Raw genomic sequence first — 24,404 nt, 5'->3', positions numbered from 1 at the left:
AAGAACTGTCACTCAGAAGTGACAGTCGCAGACTGTTGTAGATGGAGTGCTAGGCAGTCTGATGGAGGGGGGGGGGGTATCCACACCCCTAGAAGCCAGGCAGAAATGCTGAGTGGCCCATGCCGGGGGTGCAGCGGCGTGGTGAAGGCTTCAGCACATGGAGGGTTCTAGGGTGCTTTCTTCTCCACATCCCCGATGCCCTGCACTTTGACCTCGCTCATCTTCTATCACTGTTTTGAATCTGATCATGAAGAGCAGAGGTGAGGGAAGAATAGAAACACTACACGCTTGCCTTATTCAGGGGCGAGCAGATTGAGCCTCAGGCCTCAGAGGAGCAAGAGACACTTCTAGCTGATTTGAAGCTATAAGAAAAATCTAGTCTTCTTTTTTTACTTTTCTTTTATGTATTAAAGAAGAGGTTGCAGACATTTTGTTCTCTTCTCCAGGGACGTTAATTCACTTGGATAAAGAACAGAGGGCCTTCCATGTTACTGAGTGATTCTGTTGAAATATAGGTAGTGTTGGCCATCCCTCCAGACTCTGCCCAACAGTTACCTAGCAACAACTTGCATAGCTGCCAGCCAGGTGTGAGCCAACCTGGGTATGAGAACTGCTTGTCTGCCCCATCATTCTCTTTCTCTCCCTCCCCCCTCCCCTCTCCCTCTCTCCCTCTTTCTCCCTCTCTCTGTGTATGCCTGTCTGTCACTCTGTCTCAGTCTCTGTCTGTCTGTCTCTCCTCTCTCTCCATCTCCACCTTCTATTCTCTCTCTTTCCCATATGTTCTAGGCTGGCCTCTTCCTCTCTCCTCTCTCTCTCTCTCTCTCTCTCTCTCTCTCTCTCTCTCTCTGTCCTTCTCTGGCTCCCTCCTTTTGTACTAGGCCTGTCACATGGTGGTGATTTCTCAGGGAAACACCTCGGCCAGCCCTCTGAGGTGCTCCTCCCGCCACATTGTACACAACAGGTAGAAAGTGGTTATTTTGAAGTAGCCCTCGCCCCTAGAAGGGAGCTTCAGAGTTCCAGCTTAGCAGTGGTCAATGTGGGACAGCGGCAGGAGCCTCTGCATCCGACAGACTGCTATGTAAATCATGTGAATTCCTGGAGCTTTCATACATGACTAGGTGGCGTGGGCTTTCTGAGTTAGTTCCAGTGGCCATAGCACACACAAAGCAGTGGGCACATTGCCCTGGCAAACGGCTGGTGCTAATGAGTGCAATTATTTTGTTTGAGAAATTGAAAGGGTGCATGCTTTAGTTAGGGTTTTACTGCTGTGAACAGACACCACGACCAACAGAAGTCTTATAAAGGACGACATTTAATTGAGGCTGCCTTACAGGTTTAGAGGTTCAGTCTATTATCATCAAGGCAGGAGCATGGTAGCATCCAGGCAGGCATGATGCAGGCAAAGCTGAGAGTTCTACATCTTTATCTGAAGGCTGCTAGCAGAATACTGGCCTCCAGGGAGCTAGGATGAGGATCTTGAAGCCTACACCCACAGTGCCACACCTACTCCAACAGGGCCACACCCTCTAATAGTGCCACTCCTTGGGCTGAGCATATACAAACCATCACAGTGTGGTTGATGAAAAGGGGACGGGGGGGGGGTGCACTTCCTGTTGCTTTATTGTTAGGTTGGAAGTTGGGGTTCCCATGCTTGACTCCTCTCATCTTCCTGGAAGCTGCTGACTCAGCTTTCTTGGCAGTTTGTGTGCGTGTGGGTGTGTGCCCATGTGTGGGTGACCAGCTAAGGCCATCATCCAAGGTAAAATGTTCTTTGTGTCGTTGTCTTTGAGCCTTTGTTTGAGGTAGGATCACACCTAGTAGCCCAGGCTGGCCTCGAATGTAAGGTCCTCTTGTATGCAGTTCCAAACTGGGATTGCAGGCATGTGCTGTGTCCTACCTGGCTGTTGAGTGCACTTGTGTGGAGATGAAGGTCACCCATCTCCGACCCAACAATATTACCAAGCTGCTTTCCACAGCAAAACGAAGGGGAAGGATGGCCAAGCCACACTGTGATGACGAATGGGGACATAAAGGAAGACTGGTGGGCAGGCAAAAAACTCCTGCGTGGGAACTGGTTTTTTATCAGCCTCTCCTCCCTGTACCACCCTCCACAAAGGTTTCCTGTGGGTTTCATGCGATGGAGTGGAAGGATTTCTGACAGCCAAGAGCTTTGTCTAACCACTGATGCTCTTTCTTGGTATTGTGCATTTCTATCTGGTTGTGGTAGGAACTGTGTAAACTATGGTAAGAGTCTTATTGGAGCCCCTGCGGAGACACAAGCTCCTGCCTCAGGTGCTGTGGGAAGAGGGACGTGGCCCACAGGAGTCTCCAAGACTCCGTTCAGCTTGACCCTTGAGTCTAACATTTACAGCACTGCACATGCACCCACAGGGGAAATTACTCTTTTGAAGTAAAATCTGAACTGGGCGTGGTGGTGCAGGCCTGTAGCCCAGCACTTGGCCCTGAAGCCAGAGGGTTTTTACCTGGAGTTGGGAGGCCAGCCTGAGCTCTCTGTAGAATCAGTTCCAGCCCAGCTGGGATATAGTAAGACCCTGTCTCGAGGAAACAAACAAAACTAGATCCAACTCACCTTCTGAGTCCTTGAAATCCTTCAGGCTTTCTAGACCTACTTGATAGGGGCTATGTGGGTGCCCCAGTTACTGCACGTGTGGAAAGTGTTAAAAGGTGTTAAGGAGACTATGGAAGACAAGGAAGATGGCGATTGGCCAGTCCAGCCATGGAGCTGTTTACAGGTTCCCTGTACTTGTTTGTATCTTAGTGCAAACTTATTTGCTCAGCTCCCATGACCCCCAACAGAGATGGGGCACTGTAAACGCTAGAGGCCCGAGATGGGATCCACTGTATCTACAGACTCATAGGGTGGGAGGAGGGGTCCAGTTCTGAAGTCAGTCTCACTCGATGTTCTTGCTTTGTATTAGTTTTCTGTGCTAGGTACTACTTAGCAATGTCAGGCACTACCGTGTATAAGTTCACAGTTCTCCAGCAGGAGGATGGTGAGGCGTCCAACCCCAGGCCAGTGTTGCAACCTTCCCTGCATAGACTCTTACAAAGCCAAGTTAAGATGTCAGCCAGGCTAGCTAGGCCCTTTTGGGGAAGCTTTGGGGGAAGAACCCATTTCCAAGTACATTTAGGTTTATGACAGAATCCAATTTCTTGTGACTTTAGGGGCAGAAGGAAATTTCCCTCCCTTACAACAGTCCCTCCGAATAAACTGTCAAAAGTTAAATGGGAGAAAAGCCGAAAGAACATTACATGCTCAGATTCGGTGGAATTCTCCCCAGTGACCAGAAGATCCCAATGTTCATACCCTCTATTTCTGCAAGGTGGGAGGGAAGGAGGAAGGCAGTTTTGAGAGGTCCTCAGAGACAGAAAAAGCTTCCTGAAAATGGTGCTTTTGGAATTTAAGGGAGCCCACGGGACTAGCACCATCTTGCAGCGGAGAGGAAATGGAGTGGTTCCCCGTCCCTAGCCGTCTTTTCGAGATAGATGTAGGAATTTTAGGTGGGGCAGAGGCAGTGCTGTGTTACCTGTGGCTAACACAGCTAAGGCCATTCCAGAGAAGGCGTCTCCCCAAAGCATGGGAGAAGCAAGAGCAGCTGACGAGCCCTGGATTCTGAGCCCCACCTCTAAAGTCTTTTACCTCATTCCATCAAGTTTCTTAGCCAAAGCATTCAGGTCTGAGCTTCTGGTTTCTTGATGGGTGCCAGAGGCCTCCCACATTTGTCCTCGGGTGACCCACCATCTCGAAGGTCTGCCTGAGGTCTTTTCACATGGACTCCATCACAGTTAACCAGAGAAAGCCATTTGCTTTTGAAGGGCTCTTAGGTGTTGCCATGTACTGTTGTTAGGAGTGGCACCAAGAGGTGATGCTCACAAGACTTAAAACTTTTGAAAGGGGCTAGAGAGATAGCTCAGTGGTTAAAGGTACTGGCTGCTTTTCCAGAGGACGCAGGTTCAATCCTCAGCACCCACATGGCAGCTCAGTGTTCTAGAACTCTGGTTCCAGGAGATCCAGCGCCCTCTTCTGGCTCCTGCAGGCACTGCTCATACATAGTAAACAGACACAAAAGGCAGAATACCATACACATAAAACAAAAATTAGGATTAAAAAGAAATCTCTTCTAAGGTCAGGCATGGTGGCTCATGCCTTTAATCTCAGCACTTGAGAGTCAGAGGCAGGTAGATCTTTGTGAGTTCAAGGCCAGCCTGGTCTGCATGGTAAGACCCTATCTCTCCATCCAAACAACACAAAAGTCTTTAAAAAAAAAAAAGATTTATTATGTATACAGCATTCTGCCTGCAGACACCAGAATAAGGCACCAGATCTCATTACGGATGGTTGTGACCCACCATGTGGTTGCTGGGAATTGAACTCAAGACCTTTAGAAGAGTAGACAGTGTCCTTAACCTCTGAGCCATCTCTCCAGCCCCTAACACAAAAGTCTTAAAAGTCTTCCCTAGCTACTTTCCCCTTTACCCCCTGAGGAGATCACATGTGTACGTGTATCTCTGTGTGCACGTAGAAATTAAAGGACCATGCTGTCCTGCAATCTTAGGGGATCCAAGAATGAAACTCACGTTGTCATGTTTGTCCTCGAATTACCCTGCCTGCTAAGCCATGCTGCTGACCCAAAGCTACTCCTACCTGCTAAGCCATGTTGCTGGCCCAATCGTAGATTTTTATTATTATTATTGATGTGTGTATGTTTACAGTGCGTGCACATGTGCACACCACAGTGCATATGTACAGGGACAGAGGACATCATTGTGGAATCAAGCTCTCTCCTACCTTTTTCTGGGTTCTGGAGATTGAACTCAGGTCCCCAGGTTTGTTCTGGGTTCTGGGGATTGAACTCAGGTCTTCAGGTTTGCAGGCAAACTCCATCTTAATGCCCACCCCCACCTCCTGCAAAACACTTTGTCCGGCCGTGTAGCCCTTTGAGCTTCATTCTCCAGATGTAATATGATCCCAGTGGCCTGCAAGTTCTCTACCACTGAGCTACACATCCAGCCCTGCTTCCCTAGCTCCCACCCCCTTTTTAGACAGTCTTATGTAACCTAAGCTGGCCCCAGACTTACTGTGTAGGCAAGGATGACCTTGAACTTGCCATCCTCCTGCCTCTACTTCCCAAGAGCCACCGTGCCTGGTTTAGGCAGTGCTAGATCCTAGGGCTTTGTGCATCCTGGGCACACTGTGCCAGCCTGGCCTACAGCCTCAGCCTTCCCTTTTCATTATGGGACAAGGTCTCACTAAGTCACCTTAGCCGGCCTTGACTTCGCTTTCTAACCCAGGCAGGCTTTGAACTTAGGATCCTCCTGCTTCCACCTCCCAAGTAGATGATATAAGCAGGTCAGTCTAGCTGGCCTACATTGACTGGCTTACAAACAAGTCAGTAACTGGTGTTGTTGTTTTTGTTGTTGTTGTTGTTGTCCTTGTTAACAACAATTAAGCTTGAGATGTCTCTTGTGTGGTTCAGATACAGTCATGTCCAGAAGAGCTTCCAAAGGTGTCAAAACTCCTAGCTTTCCTGTACCAAAAAATTTTAAAATATAAATAAATAAACAGACTGTGAGGCCCCATCCAGGCCTTTCTGGACTTTTCTTCTTCCCCTTATCTCTGACCCGAAGGTGGCACTCCACTTCAGCTGCTGTTTCTGCCATACTGACGGTGGGGGTGAGTGCTCTGCCCCTGACAAGTGGTGGCTTCTAGTCAGAGGCTGTCCGAGACAGCAGCTGGCTCCTGCCACTCAGCTGGGAGGCCTGTCCTTCGGAGCGGAGGGCTGAGACTCCCTCACTGCTCCCTCAGCTTTCTTCCTGTCCCTTCTGTACCCCCAGGAGATCCCCCAAGAGCTCACACTGGATGCCCTGCTGGAGATGGACGAGGCCAAAGCCAAGGAGATGCTGCGGCGATGGGGGGCCAGCGCTGAGGAGTGCAGCCGTCTACAGCAAGCCCTCACCTGCCTTCGGAAGGTGACTGGTCTGGGTAAGGAATGCCTGCTCTCCCCCAGGACTCTACTTCTGCCTGTGCTCCCAGGCCTGGCCAGTTCCTTTGGGAGATGGGACTTTGCCAAAGCCGGCCTTGGGATAGCTAGGTTGTGCTTCAGGGTTTGGGGTTAGATTTGGTGCGGCTGTTTGGAAAGTATGCTGGGCCTTGGCTCCTAGGAAGCCTTCTCAGAGTCCCCAGGGCCTTGGAGTCTATTGGTCTAGCTAGTCGGACCTAAAAAGCCTCCGCCATTGTTAGGAATCCCAGTCTGCTTTCAGTTCAGGTCCTGTATGCCACGCCTCCGACACATACTGGAAGGCGTCTGTGTTGCTCCAGCCCCTGCCACCGGCTTCCTGCATTCCATCTCCCGTCCTCATGAGCAGTTTCAGCTCTGCTCACAAAGCCTCTTGGTATCAGTGTGGCCCGAGCCCAGCATAGTTAGAGAAAACGTGCTGCTTCTTATAGGGCTATCCCGGGCTGTGTATAATCCTGCCATTACCGCAGTCTCCCCTGGGATTACTCATAGGCCCTTTATGTCTTCCCTTGGAAACAGTTGGCTTAATGTTCCGACTACCACCCAGAGAGGGCACTGATGTGAGCCTCGCTTAAAAGAGCTGCTGCTTCATCTCCAGCCTCCTGGGGCTGAAAGGGGGGCACCCAGCTTTACACTCGTCTCTTTTATAAGACAGGGTCCCTGTGTCGTGCTGATTGACCTGGAACTCCCTGTCTAGACCTGGCTGGCCTCAAACTCAGAGATCCTCCTGCCTCTGTGTGCTACCATGCCCAGCTAATTAATTTTATCCCCCAAAGGGTAGAGCCTACGTTCTTTATTCATAGCGTCTGAGTATCTGTGGTTCTAGGTGTGTCTGGGGTCCACCGTGCCAAGGCACAGCCCTAGGGAAGAGAATTTCCACAGCTTCCTTTCTCGTCACTCGGCCATGCAGCTCCTGTGTCCCTGTGACAGGTTGTGGGCTTCCTGTCATCCCACATGACTTCTTCACTGGCCACCAGGGTTGAGAGCAGTCAGAGCATCTTGCTTGCACTCCAGCAGGGCCTGGTGAGAGCCAGGATGAGCTGAGGAGTCAGCTTCCCTTGACCTCCCAGTACCTCAGTTCCTCGTCTGTACAATAAGACTGCCCCTCTGACAGGGTTGTTGTAATGGAGAAGTAAACTAGGGGTCACTAAAGGTCAGGTGTGCTTCTCAATATCAGGCCATAGAAGGTGCTGTTGGGGGGAGAAAGTGAATCTGGGAGCAGAGCCTGCTGCTGAGTAATGCTGTTATCTCCATCAAGGTGTCGTGCTTTCCCATAGTAGTGGCACCCCTGAGTCCTTTGTATTTCTGACTGACTACTTGGCCCACAGGAGGGGAGCACAAAGAGGACTCTGGTTGGAGTTCAGCAGAAGCACGAGAAAGTAGCTCTGGGCCTTCAGTGGACATGCTCTCCTCGCTGGGCAGAGCGGGTGCCAGCACTCAGGGACCCCGTTCCATCTCTGTGTCTGCCCTGCCTGCCTCAGACTCTCCAGTCCCCGGCCTCAGCGAGGGCCTCTCGGACACCTGTATCCCCTTGCACACCAGTGGCCGGCTGACCCCCCGGGCCCTGCACAGCTTCATCACACCCCCTACCACACCCCAGCTACGACGGCACGCCAAGCTGAAGCCACCAAGGACACCCCCGCCACCAAGCCGCAAGGTCTTCCAGCTGCTCCCCAGCTTCCCCACACTCACACGGAGCAAGTCCCACGAGTCCCAGCTGGGAAACCGAATCGATGAAGTTGCCCCGATGAGGTGAGTTAGCCCTGTGGCATCCTCTTAGGCGCATACAAAGGACTGATAAAGTCAACCCACATAGAAGTATGGAGAAAAAAAAAAAAAAGAGGTGTCCACCCCTCTGATGCAACTGGACTGAATCCCAACAGATCTCTTACTGTCCATACACACGTGTATAAAGTGATGCCATGTATCGGTCAGAATAAGGTAGACAAAGCTGCAGTAACAAACAGGTCCTGTATCTCCAATGCTTAAAATGCCAAAGACTTGATTCCCAGAGGCTGGCAGAACAGTCCCTGTCTGGAACATTACTTACTGGCAATTCTAGATATTGTGCATGGGCAGTTAAATAGAGTTCATTCTGTGTCCATGGGTTGCTCCAGAGAATCTAGCCACTGAGGATTGAAAATACTGAGAACAAGACAGGATATGCAGTTTCATGATAGAACATTTATCATCTCTAACACAAAAAGAAAACTTTTTTTTGGGGGGGGGGAAGCATTACCTGTACCGAACATGTACTTTATCTTTTATCTTTATTTCTTAACCAATATAGTATAACAACTATTTGAATAGCATTTACACACGATCCAAAGACCACAAAAGTGTGCTGTCCTCCCTACCCCCACTATCAATAGCCACACTACTCAAAGCAACTTGACCTGAAGACCTCTTTCCAGCACACTGCTGTATAGTTTGGTCCTCGCATCCCTTCTGGTGGACTTTAGACCACTGTGGGTCTTGCTGTTCTCTGGGTTCTTTTCTTTTATTTCCCCAAGGCTTCAAGTCCCTGGCTCTTTGACATGGTATCCTGTGCTAGAGGGTTCCGAGGGCCTTAGTGTCCCTCTTGGTTTTCTGCTGGCATGAAGCCAGTGTCGAGTCCATTATGTGTCAGACCCTGGGTGGCTGAGGTGATTTTGCATCATGAAACAGAAACTCAGAAGATGCCTGTGCTGCCCCCTCCCTATCCATCTGTGCTACCCAGTCTGGGTGCCCATAGATGTGACTGTAGAATTCAGGACAATTACCTCAAGGTCACTGGTCCACCAAAGAGAGCCTTGCAGTGGCCTGCAGCCAATGCCTTGTTTCTCAGTCTCTCCTGAGAAGAGCAGTAGGCATTGTTTTAGCCCCATGTTCAAGTAGAGAACAGAGCCTCAGACCAGACCTTGGGATTCTGAGTTCATTCTCCTCAAACCCAGCCACCTGCTTCAGCCCTGACAAGGACTCCCTGGAGAGCTCCAAAGGCAACAGAAAGTCCTCATTCCCCCTCCTACCCAAATCCCTGCCTCTTTAACAGAGTAATCCATCCCCTTCTTCCTGGACCTTGGGTACTCATCCCCATGGGCTGCATGACCTAGGAAGACCCTATTTTCTCAGTGGTAAAAATGGGGTGAATCTGCTATGTTGGGTGGCTTGCAAGGCTACCCAGGGCTAGGTCTCTGTCCGTTGTCCCAGCCCTGACCTGCTCTAACAGGTACCTTTCCGAGCACAGGCTGAGCCAATACGGTGACATGACCCCTTGCTCTCCCTTTTGTCTCTCCAGGTTTGGTAAGAACAATTCATTTTCATCCCTTCTGCCACCGGGAATCATGGTCAAGTCGATGTCCCCGTCCAAGGTGGATTTCTCTGACCGCACTTTAGCACTGTTGGCTGTTCCGTAGTCCAGAAGCAAAAATGTTGGCAACCACTTCGTGAAATAGCTCAGAGACAGCTGGCCTTAACATGACAGGCCCAGCCCCCGGGAAGTAGAGACTTTGAAAGTGTCCCCCATGAGCCCCATACCAAGCCTGTCTCCACCTTGCCATCGATGCAGTGACCCCTGTACCTGCTCTTGCCTTCTGAGCTGGCTCAGGAAGCTGTGTTATGCTCTGGGTGGGGGATGTCATCCAGCTGGATCCCTGCTGATGGCTCGGGACTCCCCTCTCTAGGAGACAGGAATTCCTAGAGACAGCTCCAAACCTGAGAATACAAGTCCTTGAAGAAAAGGAGGAGGCCCAGGCAACCTGGACCCCTCCCTCTTCCTCCCTTCTATCTCCAACTGGCCTCAGGATCCATACACACTCAAACTGTGGGGTCCTGTGACTCCCAGCAGAGGGGTGAGCTGGGCCTCCTGATTCTGTTTTGGGTGGTCCAAGTGACCCAGGAATGGCTAGGGTTTTCTCAGTGAAGTAGTGATTTGTTTTTCTCCTAGCTAGATGGTAACAGTGTCTGGGGTGAGGCTCAGGAAGGGAGGGCAGGCAGGACCTGGCAGGCAGGAGCTCCTGCATCATCCCAGGAAGGCACGGAAGGAGGAGAAGGTACCCGTACTTCTCTCTCTAGGGCCATTACCAAAGCTTGCATCTCCAACTCTAGGATATCCCTGACCATCACTACTTATTCTCTGGTGGCTGTGGTGGAGAAGGGCTACCTGTAATGTTCGTTCCATCTAAATCCAGAGCCATGCTGGCACAAAAGGTTGTATCCTTGTAGCCAACATAACAAATTGGAGGTCAGGCCCTGAGCTTGATAAGGCTAGCCTCTCACTTTGCTACTGTTTCTCTTGTAGCTGCCAGTTCACACCTCTTAGAGTGCTGTTTTTTGACAGCCTTGGCTGCAGACTGGAGTGGGTTGGCTGTAGGAGGAAGTTGAGGGGCAGACAGCTTCATGGAGGGTGTGCCAGAGAGCTGCTGGTGATAGAGTTGTGGGTTCCCAATCATCAGGAGGGTGGCAGAGACCCTTGTGTCACGATCATAATTCTTTCCTTGGTGTGGGGCCCGGGTCCTCCTTGTACTGTTGAGTCTGTGGCGAGTCAGCATGCCATGAGTACCAGCTGCATGAAGGAACATTAGGAGAGAGGGATAGTAGCTGCCCTTGGGGGTTGGGTACTGACCCAGGAGACATTTGTCACCTGAGCACTGTGCACAGGGGTATATAGCCCTTAGATACATTGGATAAAAGTCCAGACCCTGTCTACCAAACAAAAAGCCTACAGTAGTCTACCAATCGACCCTGGGGTGTTCTAGGTCCCTGAATCTTCTTTGGGCTCAGAAAAATAGGGCACACATGAGTTGGTCATTTAGGCTGTAGGTAATGGACAGTGTCCAGCTAGTTGCTGTTCCACTGCAAAGCTGGCTTTGCCATAAACACTAGTATGTCTGCTCTTAGAGAGACCCATCTTAGGAGAGGGGGCTCCCAGGGGACAGGAATAAGGTAAGCAGAGGGAACCCTCCAAGCCTGTGGTCCTCCTCAGCAGAGAAAGAGGCAGAGGGGTATCCCTACAGGCTCAAGGGATGGCCTGGAAGACCCACTCCTTCTCCTTGCTCTTCTGTGATCAGCAAGGACTATCCCCAGAGTACTGTTAGCTGGAAAGTCACAGGTGGAGTTGTATGGCTGACCAGCCCTATGCCCTCCACTGAGGTCAAGTTTCTACCAGTTTAGCCAGAATTGAGTCCTAAAGGGGAATGCCCATGAAAGGGGCGGGGGGGGCAGGAGGCTGGAGGCTGGCATGCACATGAAAGTCTCTCAGCTTTGCCCTCCTGCTGCCTCCCACCAAAGCAGACCCACCAAATGTAGCAACTGTGCCGCCTGAAAAGCTGGACAGTGACACATGCCAGAGAGCAACCCAGTGTGAGGGTGACCACCTACTCCAGCTGGTCCTCCTGCTCTAGCTGGGTCTAGCCCATCTCTGTGTGATGGGTATTGATTTAATGAAGCATTTCTGTGCTATGAAACACAGCCTCATACCCTATCTAGCCTGTGGTCTTTGAGCTAGAAGCTCAAAGGCAGGAGGCAGCTCTACAGAGCCTCCCCAAATCACCCAACTTGGCTTCTTTCCCCCACAGAACTTCCTCATGGATCCCCACAGCTGGTACGAAGGGACATCGGGCTCCCAGTAACACATAGGTAAGTTCAGTTGTGAGCAAGTACAGAGCTGACCTGGGCTTCACGGAGCACTGTTGGGTCTGTCTTGGTTGCTCTTTGTCCCTGGCCTATCTACTTGTCCTATAACAAAGCTTGCACCTACTTTGAACTCTTGAATTATTGAACCATGTACCTTTTGGGCTTTCTGGTCCCCACTTGAGTCTTGTTCTCATCCTGCTTAGGGAAAACACTTTCCCTCTTCAAGACAAATGGAACCACAGTCATGGGAAGAAGCCACAAGCTTTTCCACATTCACCTCATGCCATTAGGGCGTCCTCTGTGGAGCGTGTTGAAAATTCTTGTTCCTAAATGCTGCCCTATGCCTTTGTGACTGGCCATCTGGATTTATTTTATTTTATTTTATTTTTGAGACAGGATTTCACTGTGAACCCCTTGCTGGCCTGGACTTACTATATAGACAGACTGGCCTCAGACTCACAGAATTCCTTCTGCCTCTGCCTCACAACTGCTGGAATTAAAGATGTACACCATCACAGCCAGCAACAATCTGGATTTTAACAATCCCAGAGGTTGATGCTTTAAAAGAAGGCTCCTGGAGACCTGGGGTGAGGACCATCCAGAGGTCTGGCCTCAATGCTTGTGAGACTGGACTGTGTTAGCCACAGGATTCTGGATGGCTTGCAGGACAGTGCCTTGGGTTGCCCATGCTCTGGTTGTCCCTACTAAAGTCTGTTGTAATCATAACAGGGAACACTGTCAGGGGCTCAAGGGCATTGCAATTTGCTAGGGCCTATGGTTTTCATGGGAACTATGGGCTATTTTCCAGCTGTGCCGATGCTGGCCTCAAGTTCTCACTCAAGGGGAAGTTCTAACTCCCCAGGGTTGAACAGTGCATCTGAGGTCACTGTCACAGGGACAGGGCCTGAGCCCTTATGTACAGCCCTCTTAGTGGAGTCTTGTCCATGTCAGGATCCCTCAGCCACTATCTTAGGGAAGAGGATCTGGGACACACACAGCTAGGATAGACCACCACCCACCTCTCTGAGTTGGTTTTTCCAGATTCCTAGACCCACCTAACTCTTGGAGATGGCTGTAATCCTCAAGTGAGATTTGTGGGCATGTTACACAGGCACAAAGGTGCTAGTCATTCTGCTGTGTTACAGTGTTCCCCTGAAAATGAACTGCGCTTCCCTGAGCTGGCTTTGTGCTTTTGTGCTGGTGGACGCCGTTCCCCTTCAATCCCATTTCTCCTTCCAGTCTGTCTTCTGGTTTGTTTTCGTTTGGGTAAATATTTAGACTGAAAATACATATGCTCGGAATTCAAGAGGTTTCTAAGGGAAGAGTGAAAATCCTTCACCCTCTTGCCCCTGGCTGCTTAGTGCGCCTGCAGACAGGCCCTGTATCCATTTAGGGATGATTTATACAGGCGAATGTGTATTTATGTTCTGCTTCAACAAAACTGCACATCTTACAGCTTCATACCCGCCCCCCTTAAATCCATGTGATTTACGGAAAGCAAAACACGAGTTTGTAGCTGTCCCCTGTGTAGACGCAGATGAAGATAAAGAACATTCCGGCACCCTGATAGTCATCTTTGGCTTTTCCCAGTTGATCTTGCTGCCGCCTGCCATTTCTCTCTGAGCCTGCTGTCACAGATGAACTTTTCCTGTGCTTGACCATCAGCAATGGCGTCCTGTCCTATTGGACTTGATTTTGTCACCTTGTAGTGAGATTTGGTAGTGGTTGCTCATGTGTGTGGAACTAGCTCCTGTCTTCTAGCTACATGTCCTCCTCTGCGTGGAGGGACAGCATTGTGGTCACCTGCTGGTGGGCATGGTTTTCCAGCCTTACATGGCTGCAGCAGCTCTGTGCCCATATGTCACGTGACATCTCGCCCTCAGGACTAGCATGTTGAAAAAATAGCAAGGAATAGAATTGCTGGATCCAAGGGCATGTACACCGGTGCTCTGATTGCCGGTGCCACCCTTGATGCCACTGACCACACAAACTTTAAGATATTGACAGCAGCTGGGAAATCCAGATGTCTAGGGAGGAAGCTGTGACCCCCAAGTACAGAACTCCTAGGGTTCAGGGATCAGGCCAAGACTCCCTTTACACGGAACCTGTCCAGAGGCCAGGCTCTAATCCCCATGTATGTTTGTGCCCCCTGCAGGTTCTCCACAAAGTCATGGTTGTCGCAGGTCTGCAATGTGTGCCAGAAGAGCATGATGTTCGGCGTGAAGTGCAAGCATTGCAGGTGATGGGCAGAGGGGAGAGAGCAGACACTTGTCCATTAGAACAGCCCGTTACTTCATTCTTGGCCTCCTGTCACATCGGAGAAGGACTTCCTCTAACCAGCTGGTCACAGTGCCACTGGGCATGCCAGGTGCTCGCGACTCCTTAGGAGGTTAAGTGAGACACTCTTGGAAGAGAGGACCGTTTGAAGTGGGGTTTGAAGGAGGAAGAGGAGATCCATTAGAACCTTCTCTGGGTAGAGCGAGGACAAAGGTCAAAGGCAAGGAAGGAATTGAGGACTCCTGGGATCAGAAGGAGTTCTGACAGGCAGCGACAGAAGCAGAGTCGCCTATGACTGGGGATAGTGAGGGGAGATGGAGGTTTGATTCCAACCCCAGCTTTGCTGTGTCATAGCATATGGCTCCCAGTGGGAAGGGACGTGAGTAGGAACAGTGAGGCCAGGAGTCTGTCATCTGCTGTCTGCTTGCCCACACACCTTACAGAGGGTGTCCTGGAGTCTCGGTTCCCAGCCGGCCCTTGTCCTGATGTTGCTGTATAATGTGGGACAAGGCACTTGCCCTTCTTGGGCTTTGTATTTATCATTCAGACATGCTGCCCCCCAACCCCCATTATCTGAGCTGCCATGAGTGACAGCCTCTGCGCTGTTGTCAAGACTGAGGCAATAGTCTCTTGAAGGTCAGCCTGACTAGTTGTGTGCTAGTGACTGTCCCTAGCCTCTGAGAAGCTCCTGGTCATTTGGTTATAAAAGAGACCCTCGGCTCCCATCCCGATGTGGCCAGCACACGGTGGCCCCTGAACCCCACACTGTGAATCCTACACTTGTAGTGGTAGAGCAGCCTTGAAGCCCATTTCTTTTTTTCTTTTTTTAAAGATTTATTCATTTATTATATATAAGTACACTGTAGCTGTCTTCAGACACCAGAAGAGGGCATCGGATCTCTTTACAGATGGTTGTGAGCCACCATGTGGTTGCTGGGAATTGAACTCAGGTCCTCTGGAAGAGCAGTCGGGGGCTGTTAACCTCTGAGCCATCTCTCCAGCCCGAAGCCCATTTCATTAGCGGGAACACTGGGGACTGCCCATCAGACTGTGTGGCCAGTGTCTGAATGAGTGGCCAGGGTCCTTGGTCTAAAGAACGATTCTTTAAGATCAGATTTGCTCCAAGCTTGCTCAAGTAGAGGAAGTTCCCCCTTTAAAAGCAAGGGAGAGAGGGGCTGGAGAGATGGCTCAGCGGTTAAGAGCACTGACTGCTCTTCCAGAGGTCCTGAGTTCAATTCCCAGCATCTACATGGTGGCTCACAACTGTCTGTAACTACAGTTCCAGGGGATCTGACATCCCCACACAGACAGAAAACATCAATGTATATAAAATAAAAATCATTTTTTAAAAGCAGGGGAAGTATTCGTGGGGACACAAACACTGGCTACAGCATGCAGGATGCCTCACACGTTGGTGATAACACTTGTTGAGAGCTTTGGGGAAACTGAGGCCATGGCAGTTGTCTGGGCGATGCTGGGATTGCTGTTGGAGTACTGACTCTGCCTCCTTTGCAGGTTAAAATGTCATAATAAGTGTACAAAGGAAGCTCCCGCCTGCAGAATATCCTTCCTCCCACGTGAGTGCTCCCCTTTCCCACACCCAGGAGCCAGGGTCCATCTTCTGGCATCTGTTCCTAACAGATTCCCTCCTTTCCAAACAGTAGCCAGGCTTCGGAGGACAGAGTCTGTCCCCTCAGATATCAACAACCCAGTGGACCGAGCAGCAGAGCCCCATTTTGGAACCCTTCCCAAGGCCCTAACCAAGAAGGTAAGCTGGCAGTGCCCCGTGGGAGCACTGCCACCCCCAGCCTTGGATCCCCCTCCACAAGTACCCCCCATCAGGCTCAGTACGGAAGTGGGACACCATGCTACAGTCCAAGATCTGTGGCACAGGCAGGATGAGGCCCTCCAGGGTCCTGGCTTAGCCATGTAGCGGATATGGTTCTGTCCATATTGGAGTTGTGTGCCTATGTCACATGCCCCGCCCCCTCCACCCTGCCCCACATCTGTGAGCCAGCGTATCCTGAGCACCTACCTTGTGCTCCTTGAGGAGCACGTGAATGTTCCGTGTTACAGATGTAGACACTGATTCCCAGGCTCCCCCAGAGCCCATTCCTCATGCTTTCACTGTGCCATCACATAATGGAAGAGCCCAGCAAATTCCGCCCTGGCCTCCTTGATACGGGCAGTGACCCTGTTTATGAAGACCCCATCCTGATGGTCTGAGCAGCCCCACAGACTCTACCCACTAACACTAGTACCTACCAGGGACTCGGTTTCAACACTGACTTTTAGGGGGACACAGACACTTGGCTGTGAGTTTCCACTGTCCCCTTTTGTGTTTTGTGACCTTGGATGAGTGACTAGACCTCTCTGAGCCTCATGCATGGATGGAATGAGAGTAACAGTGCCTCATGCATGGCCACTGGGTTGGGGCCACTGGGGTGAGGGGTGGGTAAATCTGTCCTGTTAATCTCTTAACTCATTCTTTAGCCACTTCCCCTTCCTTACCCCATCTCTTTGGAACAGATGTCCCCAGAGATCTAGGCAGTGCTGTCCCCTCCTTCATATTTCTGGCATCTACATTGTCCCCTGGATATGCTAGATAGTCGGAAGCATTTGTGTGGATTACTGGGTGCATGAGTAGCCTGTAGTGTGGCTGTTACTGCCTAGTCTGTGGGGGACACTAGCTGAGGTCACAAGTATGTCCAAGGTGGCGTAGCCTGCTCTGTAGCCCACATGCTGGTGGTACTCCTGCTCAGGCCTGTTGCAGCTTAAGGGGGCTGGGGGGGGACATGTAGGTTTAGAGCCTTGGAATGGGAGTGGAAAGAATAGTGTGTTGTTTAGTCGGTGCCATGTTGGGGCAGCCATCCTGGCTAGCAAGGCCAACTTCAGTTCTGTGCGTTTTGGGGTACATCGCGTACCCCAGCCTTTAGGTCTTGCAAGAGAGAAACTTGTTATTTGTGGTTTGGCTCTGTTTGGTCTAAGAAGTTTCTTTCTGTTTAGGAAATACTAGCATTGGGCCAGACCTGTAGTCTCCCTTACCCAGAGTATCCCTGAACCCCTCTTGGGCCCTTTGGCCTGGTTAAGTCTCAAAGCAGGATCCCATGCATTGTTTGGTCCAAGATAGCAGGTCTACAAAAGATTTGAGCAAATATTAGACACTTGCTATATATAGCGTACTTAGCCTTCGTTTTACTACAAATGCACACAGTAGCCCCTGACAAAAGTGATGATGTATCTACTATGTGGCTAAGGAAATGAAAGCTCAGAGAGGTCAAGGAAGTTGCCCAGAGTCACCCAGCTAAGAAGTGGTAGAACCCTGTTGGGACTCCCAGTCAGCCTGCTTCAGACCTGGTTCTGTCTTATGAGGTTGAAGGAAGAAGAGCTAAGCCTGGGCTTACTCCCCAGTTTCTGCCACACTGACCTCCTTTGTGGGCTGCAACCCCTGGCTCTGAGGTTCTCTAAGACCATCCTGTCTTACTGCTGCAAACCATCTACCCAGCTCTGTCCTCTTGGGCACAGCCGGGTCTCATGTTTACTGACTGGAATCCACTGGTGTGCAATCCCCCATCATCATAACCAGAAAAGCCCCGGTTTTTCACCATCGTTATAGTTAGAAAAATCACCTCCCACAGGTAGAAGGTAATTGATAAAATAATGTCACTGGGGTTGGAGAGATGGCCCAGTTCATAAAGCGGTTGCTATGTAAGTGTGGGAACTTGGATTCTGATGCCCAGCACCGCCTACAAAGCCACGCATGAGAGTCCTAAAAGCTTAACACCTTTAATCCCAGCACCCAGGAGGCTGAGGCAGGCAGATCCCTGTGAGCTCACGGCCAGCCTAATCTACATAGCAAGTCCCAAGCCAGACAGGACTATACAGGGAGACCCTGTTTTTAAAAGAAAGGAACAAAGGTGGAACAGAAGGCCAGGCGTGGCAGTGCACCTGTGGTCCTAAGTACCAATCAAGTGGAGACAGGAAGATCCTTGCTAATCAGCCGGTCTGGCCACATCAGTGTGCACCCTACTCAGTGAGGGCACCTCAGAAAACAAGGTAGAAAGCGAAGAGAGAGTGTCTCGGTCTCTACCCTCCAGATACATGAAGACACATGTGTTCACATGTATATATACATACGACACTCAGGTGTCATTAAAATCCAGAAACAATTTCATTCTGACTAGAAACCATGCCTGCCCAAGGCTTGAGCCCGCCACCCACATTGTTGCAAGAGGGGGCTGACAGGAATTGAAGCTGTAGTGTTATGGGCCCGTCCTGCAGTGAGCTGCGGTACCATCCCTGCTGTGGTCTAAGGCATCCCAACAAGCAAGCCCATCTAAACCTTGCTCGAACCATACGGTTCCTCCTCATCCTTCTGCAGCACCCAACATTTCTCCCTAGCCACCAAGCCATGCGCTGGCAAGCTCTGGCTAGCCTGATCTAATTTAGGTGACTATGCCTGCTGGCAAAAGAAATGGCGTTAATAAGTCACAACAGGTGTGAACCAGGTTCGCCCTGGGATCAATCCCTGGAGTCTTTCTGTGAAATTTCCTTCTAGCTCTGGGTCTTTTTTTTTTTTCCTTTTTTGAGACAAGGTCTCATGTATCCCAGGCTGGTCTGAAACTCACTTTATGGCCAAGGCTGACTTTAAACTTCTGAGCCTCCTGTCTCAACTTCCTCCTGTAGTGCTATGCCCAGTTTATGCATGGCTGATATCAGAACCAGATCTGGGGGCAAGTGTCAGTCACACCAACGGAGCCACATCGCCAGTCCCCAGCTCTGGAATTCTTAACTCTTCAAGATGGCTGACAACACTGGCCCACACTATTGCCTCTTGTAGAGTTTTGTGGGGTTTTCTGAGTGTCCTTACACTAGGACAGGATCACAAAACCACAGACCCTGTGCTATCTCGGCTCCCCGCTGAGGGTCTGGCACATAGCAGAAGCTACATAAATGTCGGTCAGAGTATGAATTCAGTTCATTAAGAAGGCACCCAGCTCAAAGCCAGGCGGGTGCTGGGGCGGGAGAGATGGTCATCAGCAAACCATCCTCTGCTGTCTGCAGCGGACTAGGTTAAGGTGCCGAGGTGCAGAAATGCTGGGGGCTGCGGAAGGATGAAGAGAAAGCATATAGTTCAGGCAGGACTCAGATAGGCTCCTAGGGAGAAGGAACTGCAGTAAGAAAGATGGGCAGGGATCCTTTAGGGGAGGGTCTCTAAGTGTCCTTCCATCATATATTAGTCCCAGATAATCTTGGGGCTTCAGAGTGGGCCCCCAAGGATCTCCCGTCCTAACCTCTACCCTGGAGATGGGGGTGGGAGGTGGAAGGAGGACTCCAGCAGATGGCAGCCGCTGAGCTTGTAGCCTTGCTCATCCCAGCATCTCTGGTCCTGCAGGAGCACCCTCCAGCCATGAACCTGGACTCCAGCAGCAACCCATCCTCCACCACGTCCTCCACACCGTCATCGCCGGCGCCTTTCCTGACCTCATCTAACCCCTCCAGTGCCACCACGCCCCCCAACCCATCACCTGGCCAGCGGGACAGCAGGTTCAACTTCCCAGGTATCACCCCTCTGGGCTTTTCTGGGTCCTTAGGGATACCTTCAGACCTCTCCACATCTCCCCTGAGAGCTGAATCTACAGAGCATCTGCTGAGTGGGATTGATGGCCTTCGTACAGATGAGGATGCTGGGGTTAAGGAAGGGGAGAAGCAGTTGGCCCTGCATTGTACACAGAGCCAGAGCCACACCCAAATCTGTCTAACACAGAGCCTGGGTTCTTGGGGTGACCCAGGCTGCCTGCCTGTGCTTGGGGTACCTTCTGCCCAGCACCATCCTCTCTCAGAGCTGATGTCTGAGCTTGGGAGTGACACGATAACAAGAAACCTACAACAGAACATTGGGCCTCTGTTGCATACCAAGTTCTGTGAGACTGGGAGTAGCTCCTCAAAGAAGACCTCACATTCCTTTCTGTGCCACCCAGAGACCACAGGGAATTAAAATAAGGTGGTCTCCACTGAACAGGCGGAGATACTGGGCCCTGGGGTGACTCTGGAGATGCAGAGCTGAGCCCAGATGCCCTCGGGTGCCACACACAGCCCAGGGTGCCCAGAACCGTGGGAGGAGGCCAGGATTGTATCCTGCCTTGCCATCAGTTCTTATCAGCCACACTGGGCTGCCCTGTCTCCAGGGTGCAGGACAAGGCCCACTTACCTACATGGCACTTAGCTGTCACCCTGGCATCCTTGACAAGAGATGTCAGGCCTAGGTATTTAGTCCTAGAGGGAAAACTAGACAGTGGTGCTCCTGTTTGTTGTAACCCACAGTGTCCAGATCAGTCCCCTGTCATTGGTCCCTGGAGACCTAAGCCCAGAAAGACAGAGTGCCACCATACTCTTAACCCTTCACCTGGCTAAGGAGACCCACATTTTACCTTATGCACAGCCAGCAGCTGGCCAAGCAGCCTCTGGGCCCATTGGGGACTTTGGGACTTCTCTTTGGGGTGGTGAGGGGTAGGACTCTTCTATCCCTTGTTCTTGTGCCTCACTTAATATGCATGTGGCTGGAGTGCTCCTAACAGTGAAGTCTGTGCCCTGCATACCACCCCTCCCTCTGGTTGAGCCACAGCCCCTGGATTAGCCTCTTTTCCTGTTTGTTCTGCCTTTATCCTCTAAAAAAGTCCCCTTTGCTAAACCATCTAGTTTGGGTTTTCCTAAGAAGGACCAGTTTGAAAAGCAAGGAACACAGAAAATGTCCTTTTAATTATATCGATTGGACCCTCTCCTCGTACACAGATGACCCATGAAGGAGATGGGTTTCCATTGTCCCCTGCACAGAAGTGCCACTCTCTCCATGATCTTAGTGGACTCATGAACAAATCCCTAGGGGGCTAGGAAGGACTTGAACCCCTCCCACCACCTGACTGTCCTGTGTTGTCCAGGATCCCACACAGGAAAGCGTGGGCAAACTCATGTATTCCCCCATTTGCAGTAAGGCACCAAGGGGCTAACTGCCTCCTCAGGTCCCAGGCCTCAGTGGAGAGCCGAGGTTAGACTCACCTAGAGTTCCAACTTCTTGCAAGGCCAAGGCAGGAAAATGGAGCCCATGTGTTTGAAGCCAGCCCAAGCAAGATAGCAAAAATCTCAAAACCATAAAACAAGTGGTATGTAATGGTCTCAGTCTGGAATTAGCCCTTAGCCTGATCCAGAACTCAGGCAGCGAGGCTAAGTTGCTTCCGGGTGGGACCAGACTGAAGGGAAAGAGGCATATACCATTGAACCTTGTCAAAGCCACCATTCTCCCTGCTCTTCCATAGCCTCTTGGCTCAAGGACATTTTTCTAGAACAAACCTGGTCCAAGCACTTCCCAGTGTGCACTGGCCAGGGCTGTGCAGCAAGGGAACCACTGAGCTGGTCTGCTGCCCCAATCCTGGGCTGGCCACGCCCTGATTCTCTCCTAGTTTGGGTCTCTTTCCTGGATGGCTCCACCTCTTCTCACCAGAGCCCCTGGGGCAGAGCCACCTAAGCCAATAACCAGTGCCTGCCCCGCAAGTCTACACACCCCTCCTCCTGCGCACCCCTCCTCCCGCGCTCCTGTGCACTGTGTGACTCACCTCCTCTTCTGTTTAAAGCTGCCTACTTCATTCATCATAGACAACAGTTTATCTTCCCAGGTGAGTCTTCTGCATGGGTCCACTAACTGCCCCTCGCTGTGACCCTCTGTCCATCCCGCCTGCTGCCTTCCCCCAACGCCCTCGCTCCAGTCCACTGCAGCTGGACCAGGGGGCGAGGAGTCCTGGAGGTGTGGACCCTTATGTGGGCTGGATGAGACCCTGGAGTCCATCCTGCCTAGCTTACAGGAAGTACAGGGAACTGGTTCAGGGTCACACTTCTAGGAAGTGTCAGAGCCGAGTAAGGAAGCAGAACTCACACGTTTACAGAATGAGGTAGAGGAGCTGCTCATGAACGAGGGAAAGCCAATTTGGGAAAGTCTTGCAAGCATTGTCTGTCAGCTGGCTTTGCCTTTTCCAGCCTTAACACACAGTGCCGCCTGCTGGTTGTCGCTGGAACTACCTCTTCACTGCAGAAAGTTTGAAGGAAAAACTTTCATTCAATAAGGCATGGATTCCCTTCTACCAAAAACAATTTTTGCACATCTCTGCATTTGACCACACTCCTTCCCCGTCGGGCTGTATAAGATCAGCGCTTTTCTCCTCCTGCTGGAAGTACTCAGCACAGTGGGCTGATGTACTTTAGACAACTGTCTTTTCTCTGAAGTGCTAAGACTGGAAGCCCCAGTATTTTTTATTATTTCAGACCTTTCTGTCTCCCAGATCAGCTCCATTCAGGAACTGAGCTGAAGAATTTGGCAACTCTTATCATTGTACCGCTACTCAGGTGTGATCGTAGGCTGTCAGAGCTTGGTGTACCGCCCGCTTTTGTTCAATCCCCTACCTCCCAAGAGCCTTTCTAGTTACCAGCTCTAGGGTATGTATGCCATTGTCCCCCTCCCCTAACTGAGGAACCACAGCACTTCTTCCTGAATGGCCTGTTTTGTCCTGTAGGTTGGGGTAGGGCCCATGTACTGATTGTAACCGGGACAGGTAGGAACAGACTGCACAATGCACTCTTAACTTCTGAGGGCAAGTGTGAGACTTCCTGGACATTTGCCCACCCCACCCCCACTTCCTACACCTTATCTGAGGCGTGTGTGGCTTCTGGAACATTCTGAGCATGTGTGAACATGCTGACCTGGTGGTCTAGAGGTCATATGGCGGTGGCTGGAGAGGCTGTAGATGTTTTTGAGGCTCATGGACCAACAGGGTCTCTCTCTCTCTCTCTCTCTCTCTCTCTCTCTCACACACACACACACACACACACACACACACACACACACACTGCCCAGGATGTTGGGCACATGTTTACAGACTTGCTTCTGTCAGAGTTTGGTTCCTCTGAGAAAACCTTTCAGTGAAGGGGATTAGCTGAGGGTTAGGGGTCCAGGCAGGAGAGGGGCCACTGATTGAGCTGTCTCTGCTCCTGATTCTTTGTTGAGAGGGGAGCACTGACCCGCCACCACTCTCTGTGTAGTACTTTGACTCCACTTTTGGAAGAACCAACTATCTCTGGTACCCTTGGTGCAGGTCTTCTTACCCAGAGCTGTGACACTAGCCACCCAATTGGGCGACCAGCAGCTACACCAGATGCTGCTGTAACAGGTGTTATCAGGTGCCATAAAGCTGCTGGCTCTGCCACTAGCTGGGCAAAGGGTGGGGGAAGCCTACTTTAAAAAGTGACAGCCAGTCCTGCTTCCTACCAGACAGACTAGAGAGGTAGTTGTGTTAGCATTTGCCACTTGTAGAATCTTCTGTGTCCAGGTATCAATTGTTGGGGTCTCTCCAGAGTCACTCACCTGCCTCTGCCTGGGGCTGCCATGTAGGCTAAAGGCTGTAAAGACTGAGTTTGTAGAGCTCACAGAGTGTAGTCAGATCCTGGTGGAAGTGGCCTGAGGAGCAGTGGCAGCTCAGGAGAGCGGGTGTCCCTGGTATGCTGGTCTTTGGGGATGAAGGAAAGCTCTCTCACACTTTGTTCCTGTTCTGTTTCCTACAGACATTTCAGCCTGTCCTCAGGCAGCCCCGCTGTCCAGCACAGCCGACAGTACACGGTATGAACCCTCCCCAGCCACCTCCCAACCCACTCCTAAATTTCTGACCCTCTGGGCCATCGAGAGGAGAGTGGGGCTGACTCATCCTCTGAGCCTGGGAATTGATTGTCTCTTACCAGTACATACAGTACATACAGTGAGCCCTGAGTGGGACTGTGTATACAACAGCAGCAGGCTTGTGGCCAGGAGGGAGGGTAGATGAACAGAGACCAGCTAAACTTAACTCCTGTCTCTGGAACCCCTCTCCATTAGGTTCCCTTGAGCACTTGGTCGCTCAGTTCTCAGTTAGTGAAGTAAGTCTCCCAGAGGGTACAGCCACTCAGAGGCTTAGATTTACACAGGTTCACACAGCAAGGATGTGATAGCCAGGTCTCAGGCAGGAGTGTGGGGCCCTGTACCATGTGCTGTGAAGGCCAGGGTGGTAAATACACACTGCTTATCCACACCCACTCCAGTCAGTCCCGGGCTGGAGTCCACAACATCCACATTGCCTCATCCAGGGCCTGCCCAACCCAGAATCTCCTTGACAAAGCCTATTTCACTCTTAGGCTTGATGACCAGCCCAAAACAGATGTGCTGGGTGTTCCCGAAGCAGAGGTGAGTAGGAGCAACATGTATGAGACCCAAGGTAGCAGCCTCTCTGTATCTCTGTGTCTGTGTCTCTGTCTGTGTCTCTGTCTGTCTGTCTGTCTGTCTGTCTCTCTCTCTCTCTCTCTCTCTCTCTCGGATGTTCGGGGTGGGTGGAGGGCATGGGTGCTGAGCGTGTTGCAGCAGGTGTGGGTAGATATGCACGTTGGAGAAGAATGTAAAGTACA

At 51.1% G+C, this 24,404-nt stretch overlaps 1 protein-coding gene across 8 annotated transcripts in view; it reads left to right on the top strand.

Annotated features, from left to right (window-relative positions):
• Ksr1 (kinase suppressor of ras 1) overlaps positions 1-24,404 on the top strand; it is a 136,298-nt gene that overhangs the window by 96,955 nt on the left and 14,939 nt on the right. For 2 of the 8 annotated variants that reach the window (XM_006246926.5, XM_006246924.5), the window contains exons 3-13: positions 5,857-6,004; positions 7,367-7,790; positions 9,316-9,320; positions 11,594-11,654; positions 13,807-13,890; positions 15,444-15,505; positions 15,590-15,696; positions 19,324-19,489; positions 21,557-21,598; positions 23,535-23,589; positions 24,138-24,186. In XM_006246926.5, the coding sequence (XP_006246988.1) occupies positions 5,857-6,004; positions 7,367-7,790; positions 9,316-9,320; positions 11,594-11,654; positions 13,807-13,890; positions 15,444-15,505; positions 15,590-15,696; positions 19,324-19,489; positions 21,557-21,598; positions 23,535-23,589; positions 24,138-24,186 (1,203 nt within the window). 8 annotated transcript variants of the gene reach the window in all.

This window comes from Rattus norvegicus, chromosome 10, assembly GCF_036323735.1.
Source record: "Rattus norvegicus strain BN/NHsdMcwi chromosome 10, GRCr8, whole genome shotgun sequence".
Classification (NCBI taxonomy): domain Eukaryota; kingdom Metazoa; phylum Chordata; class Mammalia; order Rodentia; family Muridae; genus Rattus; species Rattus norvegicus.
The sequence above is the reverse complement of the archived record's forward strand: the minus strand, read 5'-3'. Positions and strand labels throughout refer to the sequence as shown.